At 49.9% G+C, this 16,848-nt stretch overlaps 1 protein-coding gene across 1 annotated transcript in view; it reads right to left on the minus strand.

Annotated features, from left to right (window-relative positions):
- LOC138431381 (cAMP-dependent protein kinase catalytic subunit PRKX) overlaps positions 1-16,848 on the minus strand; it is a 67,916-nt gene that overhangs the window by 24,338 nt on the left and 26,730 nt on the right. Inside the window, exon 3 of the mRNA XM_069573491.1 lies at positions 9,009-9,272. Within this exon, the coding sequence (XP_069429592.1) occupies positions 9,009-9,272 (264 nt within the window). The remainder of the gene's footprint in view (positions 1-9,008; positions 9,273-16,848) is intronic.

A 16,848-nucleotide genomic window follows, 5' to 3' on the forward strand; every position in this document is an offset into this window, starting at 1 on the left:
GTGATATTGATGTGGTGGTGGTGGTAATAATGATGGCGGTGATGCTGATGGTGATATTGATGTGGTGGTGGTAACAATAATGATGGCGGTGATGCTGATGGTGATATTGATGTGGTGGTGGTGGTAATAATGATGGCGGTGATGCTGATGGTGATATTGATGTGGTGGTGGTGGTAATAATGATGGCGGTGATGCTGATGGTGATATTGATGTGGTGGTGGTGGTAATAATGATGGCGGTGATGCTGATGGTGATATTGATGTGGTGGTGGTGGTAATAATGATGGCGGTGATGCTGATGGTGATATTGATGTGGTGGTGGTGGTAATAATGATGGTGGTGATGCTGATGGTGATATTGATGTGGTGGTGGTGGTAATAATGATGGCGGTGATGCTGATGGTGATATTGATGTGGTGGTGGTGGTAATAATGATGGCGGTGATGCTGATGGTGATATTGATGTGGTGGTGGTGGTAATAATGATGGCGGTGATGCTGATGGTGATATTGATGTGGTGGTGGTGGTAATAATGATGGCGGTGATGCTGATGGTGATATTGATGTGGTGGTGGTGGTAATAATGATGGCGGTGATGCTGATGGTGATATTGATGTGGTGGTGGTGGTAATAATGATGGCGGTGATGCTGATGGTGATATTGATGTGGTGGTGGTGGTAATAATGATGGTGGTGATGCTGATGGTGATATTGATGTGGTGGTGGTGGTAATAATGATGGCGGTGATGCTGATGGTGATATTGATGTGGTGGTGGTGGTAATAATGATGGCGGTGATGCTGATGGTGATATTGATGTGGTGGTGGTAATAATGATGGCGGTGATGCTGATGGTGATATTGATGTGGTGGTGGTGGTAATAATGATGGTGGTGATGCTGATGGTGATATTGATGTGGTGGTGGTGGTAATAATGATGGCGGTGATGCTGATGGTGATATTGATGTGGTGGTGGTGGTAATAATGATGGTGGTGATGCTGATGGTGATATTGATGTGGTGGTGGTAATAATGATGGCGGTGATGCTGATGGTGATATTGATGTGGTGGTGGTGGTAATAATGATGGCGGTGATGCTGATGGTGATATTGATGTGGTGGTGGTGGTAATAATGATGGCGGTGATGCTGATGGTGATATTGATGTGGTGGTGGTGGTAATAATGATGGCGGTGATGCTGATGGTGATATTGATGTGGTGGTGGTGGTAATAATGATGGCGGTGATGCTGATGGTGATATTGATGTGGTGGTGGTGGTAATAATGATGGCGGTGATGCTGATGGTGATATTGATGTGGTGGTGGTGGTAATAATGATGGCGGTGATGCTGATGGTGATATTGATGTGGTGGTGGTGGTAATAATGATGGTGGTGATGCTGATGGTGATATTGATGTGGTGGTGGTGGTAATAATGATGGCGGTGATGCTGATGGTGATATTGATGTGGTGGTGGTGGTAATAATGATGGCGGTGATGCTGATGGTGATATTGATGTGGTGGTGGTGGTAACAATGATGGTGGTGATGCTGATGGTGATATTGATGTGGTGGTGGTGGTAATAATGATGGTGGTGATGCTGATGGTGATATTGATGTGGTGGTGGTGGTAATAATAATGATGGCGGTGATGCTGATGGTGATATTGATGTGGTGGTGGTGGTAATAATGATGGTGGTGATGCTGATGGTGACATTGATGTGGTGGTGGTGGTAATAATGATGGTGGTGATGCTGATGGTGACATTGATGTGGTGGTGGTGGTAATAATGATGGCGGTGATGCTGATGGTGATATTGATGTGGTGGTGGTGGTAATAATGATGGCGGTGATGCTGATGGTGATATTGATGTGGTGGTGGTGGTAATAATGATGGCGGTGATGCTGATGGTGATATTGATGTGGTGGTGGTGGTAACAATGATGGTGGTGATGCTGATGGTGATATTGATGTGGTGGTGGTGGTAATAATGATGGCGGTGATGCTGATGGTGATATTGATGTGGTGGTGGTGGTAATAATGATGGTGGTGATGCTGATGGTGATATTGATGTGGTGGTGGTGGTAATAATGATGGCGGTGATGCTGATGGTGATATTGATGTGGTGGTGGTGGTAATAATGATGGTGGTGATGCTGATGGTGATATTGATGTGGTGGTGGTGGTAACAATAATGATGGCGGTGATGCTGATGGTGATATTGATGTGGTGGTGGTGGTAATAATGATGGCGGTGATGCTGATGGTGATATTGATGTGGTGGTGGTGGTAATAATGATGGCGGTGATGCTGATGGTGATATTGATGTGGTGGTGGTGGTAATAATGATGGCGGTGATGCTGATGGTGATATTGATGTGGTGGTGGTGGTAATAATGATGGCGGTGATGCTGATGGTGATATTGATGTGGTGGTGGTGGTAATAATGATGGTGGTGATGCTGATGGTGATATTGATGTGGTGGTGGTGGTAATAATGATGGTGGTGATGCTGATGGTGATATTGATGTGGTGGTGGTGGTAATAATGATGGCGGTGATGCTGATGGTGATATTGATGTGGTGGTGGTGGTAATAATGATGGCGGTGATGCTGATGGTGATATTGATGTGGTGGTGGTGGTAATAATGATGGCGGTGATGCTGATGGTGATATTGATGTGGTGGTGGTGGTAATAATGATGGCGGTGATGCTGATGGTGATATTGATGTGGTGGTGGTGGTAACAATAATGATGGCGGTGATGCTGATGGTGATATTGATGTGGTGGTGGTGGTAATAATGATGGCGGTGATGCTGATGGTGATATTGATGTGGTGGTGGTGGTAATAATGATGGCGGTGATGCTGATGGTGATATTGATGTGGTGGTGGTGGTAATAATGATGGCGGTGATGCTGATGGTGATATTGATGTGGTGGTGGTGGTAATAATGATGGTGGTGATGCTGATGGTGATATTGATGTGGTGGTGGTGGTAATAATGATGGTGGTGATGCTGATGGTGATATTGATGTGGTGGTGGTGGTAATAATGATGGCGGTGATGCTGATGGTGATATTGATGTGGTGGTGGTGGTAACAATAATGATGGCGGTGATGCTGATGGTGATATTGATGTGGTGGTGGTGGTAATAATGATGGCGGTGATGCTGATGGTGATATTGATGTGGTGGTGGTGGTAATAATGATGGCGGTGATGCTGATGGTGATATTGATGTGGTGGTGGTGGTAATAATGATGGCGGTGATGCTGATGGTGATATTGATGTGGTGGTGGTAATAATGATGGCGGTGATGCTGATGGTGATATTGATGTGGTGGTGGTGGTAATAATGATGGCGGTGATGCTGATGGTGATATTGATGTGGTGGTGGTGGTAATAATGATGGCGGTGATGCTGATGGTGATATTGATGTGGTGGTGGTAATAATGATGGCGGTGATGCTGATGGTGATATTGATGTGGTGGTGGTGGTAATAATGATGGCGGTGATGCTGATGGTGATATTGATGTGGTGGTGGTGGTAATAATGATGGTGGTGATGCTGATGGTGATATTGATGTGGTGGTGGTGGTAATAATGATGGCGGTGATGCTGATGGTGATATTGATGTGGTGGTGGTGGTAATAATGATGGCGGTGATGCTGATGGTGATATTGATGTGGTGGTGGTGGTAATAATGATGGCGGTGATGCTGATGGTGATATTGATGTGGTGGTGGTGGTAATAATGATGGCGGTGATGCTGATGGTGATATTGATGTGGTGGTGGTGGTAATAATGATGGTGGTGATGCTGATGGTGATATTGATGTGGTGGTGGTGGTAATAATGATGGCGGTGATGCTGATGGTGATATTGATGTGGTGGTGGTGGTAATAATGATGGCGGTGATGCTGATGGTGATATTGATGTGGTGGTGGTGGTAATAATGATGGCGGTGATGCTGATGGTGATATTGATGTGGTGGTGGTGGTAATAATGATGGCGGTGATGCTGATGGTGATATTGATGTGGTGGTGGTGGTAATAATGATGGTGGTGATGCTGATGGTGATATTGATGTGGTGGTGGTGGTAATAATGATGGCGGTGATGCTGATGGTGATATTGATGTGGTGGTGGTGGTAATAATGATGGCGGTGATGCTGATGGTGATATTGATGTGGTGGTGGTGGTAATAATGATGGTGGTGATGCTGATGGTGATATTGATGTGGTGGTGGTGGTAATAATGATGGCGGTGATGCTGATGGTGATATTGATGTGGTGGTGGTGGTAATAATGATGGCGGTGATGCTGATGGTGATATTGATGTGGTGGTGGTGGTAATAATGATGGTGGTGATGCTGATGGTGACGATGGTGGTGATTTTGATACGACGGTGGTGATGTCGATGGTGATAATCCTATGATGATGGTGGTGACGACATTGACGGCAGTGATGCTGACGGTGGAGACAGTGGTGACGTTGATAACGCTGCTGCTGCTGGTGCTGCTGCTGCTGCTAGTCGTGATGGCAGTGAAGGTGAGAATTATGAGGTGACGTTGGTGCCGGGAGGTTGGACGTGATGAACTGAGAAGCACTGCCTCTCTACCCCACATCCACTACCTGATTGGAACTGTCTTTAGGAAAGACTTTCCAACAAGCAGATCCAGCCATCCTTACCTCTCACCCTACAGGGTAGGAACAGCTCTCATTTCACAGATGAGATGAGCAATGCCAGGAACACAGGGGTGACCCCAATCTACACACTCACTCCGACCCTCTAGAAACGGGCAAACACACGAGTCCAACGCAGACAAGCGGTGCCCACAGCAAGCCTTCATTCCGCACTGCCCCTCTGAGGTGCTTCCATTAACAGAGGCTCTTGGTAAGGGAGATAAACTTATCCTGAAACCCATAAAGCACTATCGCTTGGCAACTGTGGGGATACGGGCAGACCGTCTCACCTCTCAGAACCACAGATGTCTCAGCTGGGAACTGGTGATGGTCGGGCCAACTGATCACCCAGCGAATCTGTGAAGCATTTTACTGATGGTTTGTTGGAATCAAGCTTCCAAACAAAATGACTTTGGAAAAAAAAAGGAGGACTTTCATGTTGATGTTTGGTAGACGCCAACACAATACTATAGTGCCATTATCCTTCAACTAAAAACAAATTTAGAACAATGGAATTCTGTAAAGCAATCATCCTTCAATTAAAAATAAATCATGGAGAAGGAAATGGCCACCCACTCCAGTATCCTCAGCTGGAAAAATCCATTGACAGAGGAGCCTGGCGGGCTGCAGCCCATGGGGTTACATGACAGCGAGCGTCCATGAGGGTTCAGGGAGATGGGTGGGTAGCAATAAACTGGTATAAGCAAAAATAAATAAATATATTAAAAAAATAAAATTAATAAAAACAAAAAAAAACTGGCCTCCCCTGGAAGTTGAGAGATTGGGAATCCACCGCTGAGGGTGGTCACAGGTTGTCAACACCTCTGCTTCCTTGCTTTGTCCCCTGGGTCCCATCCCTGATCCAGGAAGACTGCACATCACACAGGGCAGTGAAAACCCCGTGCGCCACCGTGAGTGAGCCCGCTCTAGAGCCCGTCCTCCACAACGGGAGAAGCCGCTGCAATGAGAAGCCCCGCGGGTCACGACCGGAGAGGGGCCCCTGCTCGCCACAACTAGAGAAAAAGCCTGTGTGCTCTGCTGAGTTGCTCAGCCATCTCTGACTCTTTGTGACCCCATGCTCTGTAGCCCGCCAGGCTCCTCTGTCCATGGGGATTCTCCAGGCAAGAACACTGGAGTGGGTGGCCATGCCCTCCTCCAGGGGACCTGCCTGATCCAGAGATGGAACCCAGGTCTCCCACATCGCAGGCAGATTCTTTACCAGCTGAGCCACCAGGGAAGCCCAAGAATACTGGAGTGGGTAGCCCATCCCTTCTCCGGGGGATCTTCCCGACCCAGGAATTAAACCGGGGTCTCCTCCATTGCAGGCAAACTGTTTACCAGCTTAGCCACCTAAGTACTGCAATGAAGACCCAGTACAGTCAAAAAGAACAATTTTTTTTTTAAACAAGGGTGGACTTTATACCCAACACTGCTAATAGATGGCAGCACCACTATCATAGAATAAAACCCAGGTTTAAAGCTACCTGTACTCTTTCTACAAACACTGAGAGTGAAAGTCACTCAGTTGTGTCCAACACTTTGCGACCCCACAGACGATCAGTTCAGTTCAGTTCAGACGCTCAGTGGTGTCCAACTCTTTGCGACCCCATGAATCGCAGCATGCCAGGCCTCCCTGTCCATCACCGACTCCCGGAGTTCACGCAGACTCACGTCCATCGAGTCCGTGATGCCATCCAGCCATCTCATCCTCTGTCGTCCCCTTCTCCTCCTGCCCCCAATCCCTCCCAGCATCAGAGTCTTTTCCAATGAGTCAACTCTTCCCATGAGGTGGCCAAAGTACTGGAGTTTCAGCTTTAGCATCATTCTTTCCAAAGAAATCCCAGGGCTGACCTCCTTCAGAATGGACTGGTTAGATCTCCTTGCAGTCCAAGGGATTCTCAAGAGTCTTCTCCAACACCACACTTCAAAAGCATCAATTCTTTGGCGCTCAGCCTTCTTCACAGTCCAACTCTCACATCCGTACATGACCACAGGAAAAACAATAGCCTTGACTAGACGGACCTTAGTTGGCAAAGTAATGTCTCTGCTTTTGAATATACTATCTAGGTTCGTCATAACTGTTCTTCCAAGGAGTAAGCGTCTTTTAGTTTCATGGCTGCAGTCACCATCTGCAGTGATTTTGGAGCCCAAAAAAATAAAGTCTGACACTGTTTCTACTGTTTCCCCATCTTATTTCCCATGAAGTGATGGGACCAGATGCCACGATCTTCATTTTCTGAATGTTAAGCTTTAAGCCAACTTTTCGCTCCCCACAGACTATATACATCCATGTAATGCTCCAGGCCAGAATACTGGAGTGGGGAGCCTTTCCCTTCTCCAGGGTATCTTCCCAACCCAGTGATCGAACCCAGGTCTCCCACGTTGCAGGCGGGTTCTTTCCCAGCTAAGACACAAAGCACCCCACTTTATTCTTAGCCATGTAAGTGATGAAATTCTATAGTGAAATTGACATTGACTTTAACTTCATCAGAGAAAGTAATCCCAGGACGGCCCCTGTGTAAAAGTCACCAGACATGAGTTATTTAATGTAAGTCACTTCAGTTCAGTCGCTCAGTCGTATCCGACTCTGCGACCCCACGGACCACAGCACGCCAGGCCTCCCTGTCCATCACCAACTCCCCGAGTTTACTCAAACTCGTGTCTATTGAGTTGGTGATGCCATCCAACCATCTCATCCTCTATCGTCCCCTTCTCCTCCTGCCTTCAATCTTTCCCAGCATGAGGATCTTTTCCAATGAGTCACCTCTTCACATCAGGTGGCCAAAGGATTGGACTTTCAGCTTTAGCATCAGTCCTTCCAATGAACAGCCAGGACTGATTTCCAATGACTATTCAGGATTGATTTCCTCTAGGAGTCACTTCCTTTAACGTAAAACTGCTCCGCAATTGTTTGCCATAAACAGATGTTTCTGCAACGTGAGGAACAGTACTCACGTGAACCAACCCCAACTCGTCACAGGAATGGACACCAGGGGCGTTTGTCCCAGATCTAGCTTCTGATATGGGAGTCATCAGCTGTACTTTCACTGCACAGAGTGAAATTCTAACCCGGTTTTAATCAGAATGTAAATGTAACAACCCACACTCAACGCACAGACTGAAAAATGGACGCGAATCTGCTTTCTTTCCAACCGTTTCAAGCGTCACGGGCAATAAACACAGATCTCGTGTTTCTGATGGGAAATCAGTGCCCAACTTAAAGAGACACCAAAGGAGAAACGATGTTTGGAATTTCAAAACCTGAGTAGCGAAGATTCATGGAGGACTTCCCATGGTTCAGACCCACGCTTCCAAAGCAGGGAGCACGCACGTTCCAGCCTTGGCTGGGGAACTAAGATCCTACACACCATGAGGTGTGGACAGAAAATATTCACGGAGAGTCTGTCAGAGCTGATACGGACAATTAGTTGAAATGGTCCCATTTGGGACATCCTGAATTAAATCAAGTTCTGAATGAAATCATTTATGCCTGGCTTGACTTTTTGAAACAAGACTCGTTAAAAATGTGAAATAATTCAGATCTGTGCTGAATTTGTTTTGAACAGCAATGCTCTCGATAGCAACGTTAGGAAGCTAAATTAGTACAATCGTGCAGAGGAAGGGAACACACACCTTTGTCCTGGGAAATACGGTACTGTACGCTCCTCAGTAAGCTAAGGCGTGTCTGAGTCTTCGTGACCCCAGGCGGTGTCAGAAGGACTGGGCTCTGGGGCTGTCTCTAAGATTGTCCTGAGCTTGGGGACAAAATAACACACCTCTACCTCTTAAAATGTCATCATCCTTATTACAGACAATAGCCGAGGGCGTGGTGACAACCTCATTGTCCGTCAGCAGAAGAAACTATAAAGGAGGTGGAGTACCTATACGAGATGGAATATTACTCAGCCATGCGAAAGGACGACAGCGTGCCATTTGTGGCAACGTGGATGGACCCACAGATGGGCATATTAAGTGAAGCTGGTCAGGTAGAGACAAAAGCTATACGGTATCAGTTATAAGGGTGAGTGTTAGTGGCTCAGTCATGGCTAACTCACTGCCGTGAATTGTAGCCTGCCAGGCTTCTCTGTCCATGAGATTCTCCAGGCAAGAACACTGGAGTGGGTAGCCTTTCCCTTCTCCAGGGGATCTTTCCAACCCAGGGATCGAACCCAGGTCTCCGGCATTGCAGGCAGATTCCTTACCAGCTGAGCCCCCAGGGAGCCACCCATCACTTCTGCTGAGATGAGGAATCTCAACAGAAAGCAACTCCCAGCACAGAAGGCGGAGTGGAGGCCGCCAGAGGCAGAGGGCGGGGAGAAGGGGCAACACGGGGAGGGCGACGGGCACTCACTTGTCCACCAGCTTCTTGGCGAACCCGAAGTCGGTGAGCTTGACGTGGCCGTCTCTGTCCAGCAGGATGTTCTCCGGCTTCAGGTCCCTATAGACGATGTCCCGGGAGTGTAGGTACTCGATGGCACAGACGATCTCGGCCGCGTAGAACAGCCCGGTGTTGCTGGAGAAGCGGCCGCGGTTCCGCAGGTAGCTGAAGAGCTCGCCACCCGGCACGAACTCCATGAGCATGTACAGGAATCGGTCGTCATGGCCCGTCCAGAACCTGCACCGGGGAGTGTGGGGGGATCCCAGTGAGACTGAGCGCTCCGCCCCGGCCGGACACACAGAGGCTGAGGTGGGCAAAGCATTGAGCTCATGGCCCGTCCAGAACCTGCACCGGGGAGGGCGGGAGGATCACAGTGAGACTGAGCGCTTTGCCCCGGCCGGACGCAGAGAGGCTGAGGTGGGCAAAGCATTGAGCTCATGGCCCGTCCAGAACCTGCACCGGGGAGGGCGGGAGGATCACAGTGAGACTGAGCGCTTTGCCCCGGCCGGACACACAGAGGCTGAGGTGGGGAGAGGATTGAATTCATGGTACATGAACAGGTCACGCAAAGATACATCTACAGGGGCGGTCTAGCAGTCACATATGGATAGGAGAGCTGCACCAGACAGAAGGCTGAGCGTCTGAGAACTGATGCTTTCCAACTGTGGTGCTGGAGAAGACTCTGGAGAGTCCCGTGGACTGCAAGGAGACCCAACCAGGCCATCCTAAAGGAAATCAGTCCTGAATATTCACTGAAAGGCCTGATGCTGAAGCTGAAGCTTCAATACTCTGGCCACCTGATGTGAAGAGCTGACTCACTGGAAAAGACCTTGATGCTGCAAAAGATTGAGGGCGGGAGGAGAAGGGGGCGACAGAAGTTGAGATGGTTGGATGGCGTCACCCACTCAGTGGACATGAGTTTGAGCAAGCTCCAGGAGCTGGTGATGGACAGGGAAGCCCGGCGTGCTGCCGTCCATGGGGTCGCAAAGAGTCGGACACGACTGAGCGACTGAACAACAACTTCCTTGGTTCTGCAAGTGCTGTTTCCATTACATAGGAGGGTGACAGACTCTAAGCCGAGGTGATAAAGGCGTTGGAGAAAGAGAGAGAAGAAAAGAACAGACTGGTAGATTCAACAGCCAGCACAAGGCCCTCAGTCATGAGAAAGCCAGGTGCTGCAGTCCCTGGGTTCACAAAGCGCTGGACCAGCTGAACGACACACACCGTCACAGACATGTATATGTGTCCACGTATACGTGTCATGAAGAGTGAAGTCGCTCAGTCGTGTCCGACTCTTTGCGACCCCATGGACTGTAGCCTGCCAGGCTCCTTCGTCCGTGGGATTTTCAAGACAAGAATACTGGGGTGGGGTGCCATTCCCTTCTCCATCTATTGGAATAAATACAACTGTATAAGATACGGCCCTGGAAAAGGTACCCATAAGAAAGAGATGGTCACACTAAGTGAAGCCAGACAGAATCACAGAAATACCACCTGATACTACTTATGCATAGAGTCTATAAGAGAATGACAAAGTCCCCTAAACAAAACTTTTAGACACACTGGGAAACCAAAAACCTCTTGCTACTTGCCTTACAGCACTCTCTGCTTTACTGAGGTGCTCGCCACTGAATCCGCTGTATCTCTGAGGTCTACCTATAGCAAACTGTTATCAATATATAGATATATATATCAATATATCAATGTATAAGCACTGGAGGAGATCGCTTGCAGTGACCCAAAACGTAACTGGAAGGAAAATCAGACAGAAGTAATGAAGTGCAGTGATCAGGAAACTATACGTGCTAAGAGTCATGTCTGACTCTTTGTGACCCCATGGACTACAGCCCACCAGGCTCCTCTGTCCATGGGATTCTCCAGGCAGGAATACTGGAGTGGGCTGCCATGCCCTCCTCCAGGGGATCTTCCCGACCCAGGGATCAAACCCAGGTCTCCTGCACTGCAAGCAGATTCTTTATCGTGTGAGCAACAGCGAAGTTCCCAGGGAAATATATGTTTATGCAATTAAAAAAAGATGAGGGAATTCCCCAGTGGTCCAGCGGTTAGGACACTGCGCTTTCATTGTTGAGGGCGTGGGTTTGATGCCTGGTGTGAGAACTAAGACCCTACAAGTTGCACAAGGTGGCCAAATTAGAAAAAAGATGGCCGGCAGAGAGGAAAAACTTTTCTGTGTCCAAGGAAAGCCTTTCAAAAAGAAAAAAACAGCATACTGTTCTGATGTTCAAATGAACGTCTATTTCGCTGATCACTGTGGTTATCCGTTAGAGAAAAGTATGGGTCCTGCATACAAGAGGCTTTCTCTAAGTGTGCATTTAAATGTGAAGACTCTCTGAGGCTAGTCTCAGACATGTACTTAGTCGCTCAGTCCTGTCTTACTCTTGGCAACCCTATGGACTGTAGCCCTCTAGGCTCCTCTGTCCATGGGACTTCCCAGGCAAGGAGACTGGAGTGGATTGCCATTCCCTTCCGCAAGTGGATCTTCCCGATCCAGGGATTGAACCTGTGTCTCCTGCATCGGCAAGCGGCATTCTTTACCATCTGGGCCCCCTGGGGAGCCCGCTACGCTCAGATAGAGCTGCTGCCCCTTTGCCTGACACCCAGAGAACCAAACGATACTAGGATACTGGAATTTGAAACACAGGAAAGTTTGTTACAGGGCCACACAAGGAGATGGGTGCGTCAAGCCTTAAGAAACCCAAAGTTACTGGAAGCTTTCAGCAAAGCCCTTTTGTACAGAAGGTGAGGGATGGGCGTGGTTAGCTGTTGCCAACTTCTTGATGTCAGAACCTTTATTCAGGCTTCCCAAGTGTCTCAGAAGAATCTGCCTGCAATGCAGGACACCTGGGTTCAATCCCCAGGTTGGGAAGATCCCTTGGAGAAGGCAATGGCAACCCACTCCAGTATTCTCACCTGGAGAATCCCACGGACAGAGGAGCCTGGCAGGGAGACAGTCCAAAGGGCTGCAAAGAGTCAGACACGACTGAACACATTCACACGCACACACATCCTTTGCTCTTGAGGTCCCGTCAACGGTCAGCGGATAATGTTCCACTAAATCTCTACCAGACACGTGTTACATTATCTGTTCTGAAAAGAAAGGGCCAGGTCCCCAGGCATAGGTTTCACCCTTCAGGGTCCCAGGCCTGGCTCAGAAGGGACAGAGCTTAGAGGGCAGCTCCCTGAAGGCCAGGTCCCCAGACCCTGCCCAGCTGTCATCACTGAACTGACCCTCGAGCTTCTCAGGGTGCCCAGGTCGGGGAAGATGGGGTCCCAGAGGGGTCCCTGACTGTACGGTAGCCAAGACAGACGCCCAAGTAGTTAGATCGCAGACCCAAGGATGAGGGAGACCCCCAGGCTTCTCAGGGTGTCCAGATGGGGGAGACGAGGTCCCATGGGGGTCCCTGACGGCAGGGTAGCCACGACAGATGCCCACTCTACTTAGATCACAGAACCTAGGACGGGAGGAGACCGTCACCGCGGCCTGAAGCCCCGGGTCCAGACAGCGGGTGGCCCTGGCAAGCACCCTGGAGCCCCCGAAGCCATAACCCCCAGCTTGTTCCTGGGCCCCTCCGGGCTCTCCCACTGGACCAAGGCTGGGTGAGCTGGAGGGCCCCCAGGGGTAAGGCCAGGACCAGTATCTGCATTGTGTCCACCCGATGACCGCCGGTCCACACACCTTTGGATGAAAGCCCTCACTAACGGGCACTGAATGACAGCTGGGGCCTGCGGACGAGGCCCGGGACAGCACCGTCCAAAGGCTGAGCAGCATCACTAAGCGCTGTTCATTGATGCTTGCTTGCCAGTGGGTGGGGCCCACTGGGTGCCGTCCAATGGCTGAGCAGAACCACTAAAGGTCGCTCATTGGCAGCCGGCTGCTTGTGGGCGGGGCCCACTGCAGAAATGACCAATGGCTGGGTGGGACCAAGAATGTTACTCATTGACGGTTGCCTGGGTGCCACTGCGGCACTGCCCAATGGCTGAGCAGAACCATCACCAGGACTTCATTGGCAGTTGGCTGCTTGTGGGCGGGGTCCACTGCAGAGCCAACCAATGGCTGAGTGGAACCACAAAGGGTTGTTCACTGACAGTAGCTTGTGGGTGGGGCCTGCTGAGGTGCCATCCAATGGCTGAGCAGGACCATTAAGTGTTGCTCATTGGAAGTTGGCTGCTTGTGGGCGGGGGCCCACTGAGGTGCTGTCCACTGGGTGAGCAGAACCACTAAGGGTCGCTCATTGGCAGTTGGTTGCTTGCGGGCGGGGCCTTCTGAGGTGTCAACCAATGGAGGTGCGGTACCACTAACGATCTCTCATTCATAGTTGGTTGCCAGCGGGCTGAGCTCACTGAGGCATCAACCAATGGCTGGGCAGGACCACTAAGGGTCACTTATTGACGGTGGTTTCTGGGCGGGTCCTTCTGCAGCACTGACCAATGGCTGAGTGGGACCACTCATGCGCACTCATTCATAGTTGGTTGCCGGTGGGCTGAGCCCACTGAGGCCTCAACCCAGGCCTGAGCAGAGTACTTAGGGTCTTTTATGGACAGTTGGTTGCTTGTAGGCGGGACCCGCTGCAGAGCTGACCAATGGCTGAGCGGGACCTGTTGCCTAGTAATGGTGCAGCCTAGCGATGCACATTGAGGGCTGCACGCTAAGGGATGCACTCACCTCACTTTGTTACACTCCTATAAATGCCTTTCTTTCTGCATTGCTAGATTTCTGCCTCTTGCGGCCAGGGCTGCCCAGGGACCCCATCTTTAGAAAGCACAGTGGCATCCACTTCTAGGGGTTTCTCTTTCCCCAGTTCCTATGTATCTTTGTCCCGTTCCCAGTCTCAAGGCTCAAGAGCTGCAGTGTTGAGATCTGACAGAAGACAGGAGGCAGGAAGGGGGCTTGGGGTGGGGTGGGGGTGGTTTGTGGCTGTTGTTACTGGAAAAGGAACAAAACCTGCCCTCCCCCAGTATCTCTCAGGCACGCAGATTATCTCCAGCTGAAAACAAACAAGGTCCGGCAGATGCAAGGGAAAACTTGGACCTTCTCCCTGAACTGCCTACAAGAACGTAGATAGAGGAGTTGGTCCTGGAATCTCTCGTTTCAGCAGAGATGTCTGCAGAGGGCAAACAGAGCCTGGAGACTAGAGTTCACACTAGGTCTCTATGTCTCTCCTGGACCAGCAAACATTTATTTATAAAATTTTTGTTTTTTCTCCGTCTCTATGTCAACTGCCCTTCCTCCTCTTTGATATCTGAAACCACTACCCCCAACATCCTCTTTTTGTCTGCAGCTGAAGAGGGTATTTAAGGGGAGTGTTAGGGCCATCTGGTGAGTCCCAGTTGGCTCAGGGGTAAAGAGTTCGCCTGCCAAAGCAGGAGACGCAGGAGTTCGATCCCTGTGTTGGGAAGATCCGCTGGAGGAGGAAATGGCAACCCAGTCCAGTATTCTGGCCTGGAGAATCCCATGGACAGAGGAGCCTGGCGGGGCTACAGTCCATGCGGGTCGCAAAGAGTTGGGACACAAGTGAGCATGCGGGCTACAAGTTGGGCCATTTAAGGGAGTGACTCCATTTTCGTAACTCTCTCCCATGTATACATGAGATTAAATTTGTGTGTGCTTTTTCTCCTGGTTCATCTGTCTCAGGTCCATTTCATTCTTAGACCAGCCAGAAGACCCTGGAAGGATCAGGAACATGTCTTCCTCCCCGGCATCACTGTCTAGAGAAACCAGATGACCAGATGCCCGCCTTTGTCTCCATCATTTATAATCGAGACAAGTCTCTTTCTCTGGGCTGCGCTCACTCCTTCTCTGGGTCACATCATGACCTGTCTAGGTCTAGCCCGCCTGTTCCTCGCCGTGATGCTCAAACAGAAGCACACAGAATCCCAAAGGTATGACAGCCTCACTGTTCTTTCTTGGGCGAGCTTAGCACCCAGCGAGGGCTCTTCTGACGGGAAAACGTCTTCCAGGGTCCCAATGACACCTGGCAGATGACCCTGCACAATGAACCTCTACAGAAACTCATGGAAAATGGATTTCCAGCCATATCAGCGAACCAAGGATGTCACAGTCATGAGTGACTGCAAACACGATGGATGGGGAGTCCACGAGCCCTAAAGGAACTCAGGAAACAACAGCTGCCGGCGAGCAGCCACTCCCCGTGGTGAGCCCTGAGGAAGCTCAGCAGGTGAACACACAGATGCTGGCCCCAGAGAGCTGAGATGCAGAATCAAGGAAAGAGTCCAGATGCTTGCATCTTCCTATACATCAGTTCAGTTCAGTCCAGCCGCTCAGTCACGTCCAACTCTACAACCCCACAGACCGCAGCACACCAGGCCTCCCCGTCCATCACCAACTCCTAGAGCTTGTTCAGACTCATGCCCATCGAGTCGGTGATGCCATCCAACCATCTCATTCTCTGTGGTCCCCTTCTCCTTCCACCTTCAATCTTTCCCAGCATCAAGGTCTTTTCAAATGAGTCAGTTCTTCCCATCAGGTGGCCAAAGGATTGGAGTTTCAGCTTCAGCATCAGTCCTTCCAATGAACACCCAGGACTGACCTCCTTTAGGATGGGCTGGTTGGATCTCCTTCCAGTCCAAGGGACTCTCAAGAGTCTTCTCCAACACCACAGTTCGAAAGCATCAACTCTTCAGCGCTCAGCCTTCTTTATGGTTCAACACTCACATCCATACATAGAAAAGCACTAAATTCCTCAACTTCGGGTATCTGATTTCTTTCATTAACAATCACCTTCTGATGTTCACACTAACTGCTCTCTGTTGCAAAACTTCTATTTAACCTGGCTCCCCGCACCCCATCCTGCTTCCTCAGAGCAATTCTCAGGGTTAATAGAGATGCTGTCTCCTGGGCTTAAGTCCTAAAAATGTCAGCAGTGCTGAGAACACCTGTCCTGATGCCACTCTCAAAAGAACAGAAAGTGTTAGCTGCTCAGCCATGTCTGACTGCGACCCCATGGACTGTAGCCCACCAGGCTCCTTTGACCATGGGATTCTCCAGTCGAGGATACTGGAGTGGGTTGCCATTCCCTTCTCCCGGGGATCTTCCCAACCCAGGGATCGAACTCAGGTCCCACTCTTAGATGCCAGCAATCTCTATATGGCAGAAAGGACAGGGAGGAAACACAGGGTTGCCTTCTTCAGACAGGACCGAAGCCGTCCTCCCCTGGAAAATCTTGACTGTGTCACAATCCTTCAACACCCTGGACGCTGAGTTACTAAGCTCTTCTAAAATTATCTCTCCGCTGGCTGCACTGACCTTTGGAATGGTTTTATCCCAGAACAGAAAAGTTTCGTCCGATATCTATGTAGTGAACCTCCTGGCTGGCTTTCAGAAAAATGCACCCAGTCACACTTCAAGTCCCGAACTTGCTGATAACACCCCAGGCGAACGTGCCAAACCGTTCAAGCACAAGTTCAAACTGGAGCCTTTCTTCGGCGTGATCTTCTTCGCTTCACGCAGCTTCATGGAAATGCAAGGAAAACCCACTCGGGGCTTCTGGACAGTGTTTCAAAAGGCAGATATTGGGAGAAGTGACTCACTTCCAAGAGAAAACTGGACAGCTGGGAGGATTCAACACCTGCGCACCTCCAGTTGAGTGGGTTTTCTTCCCACTCAACTGCAGGCTTCACCCCATGGCTGCAGGCCTTCCCTGCCGTCTGTTCCCAGGGCTGGTCACACAGATCCCTGTCCCCCCTGCTCTGTATGGAGGCGCATCCAAAGCCTACTGGCTCCGGATCAACGCAACCGCAGTTTTCAAACACAACCTGGTCTCTCAAGTGATAA

Source organism: Ovis canadensis, chromosome Y (assembly GCF_042477335.2).
Source record: "Ovis canadensis isolate MfBH-ARS-UI-01 breed Bighorn chromosome Y, ARS-UI_OviCan_v2, whole genome shotgun sequence".
Lineage (NCBI taxonomy): Eukaryota > Metazoa > Chordata > Mammalia > Artiodactyla > Bovidae > Ovis > Ovis canadensis.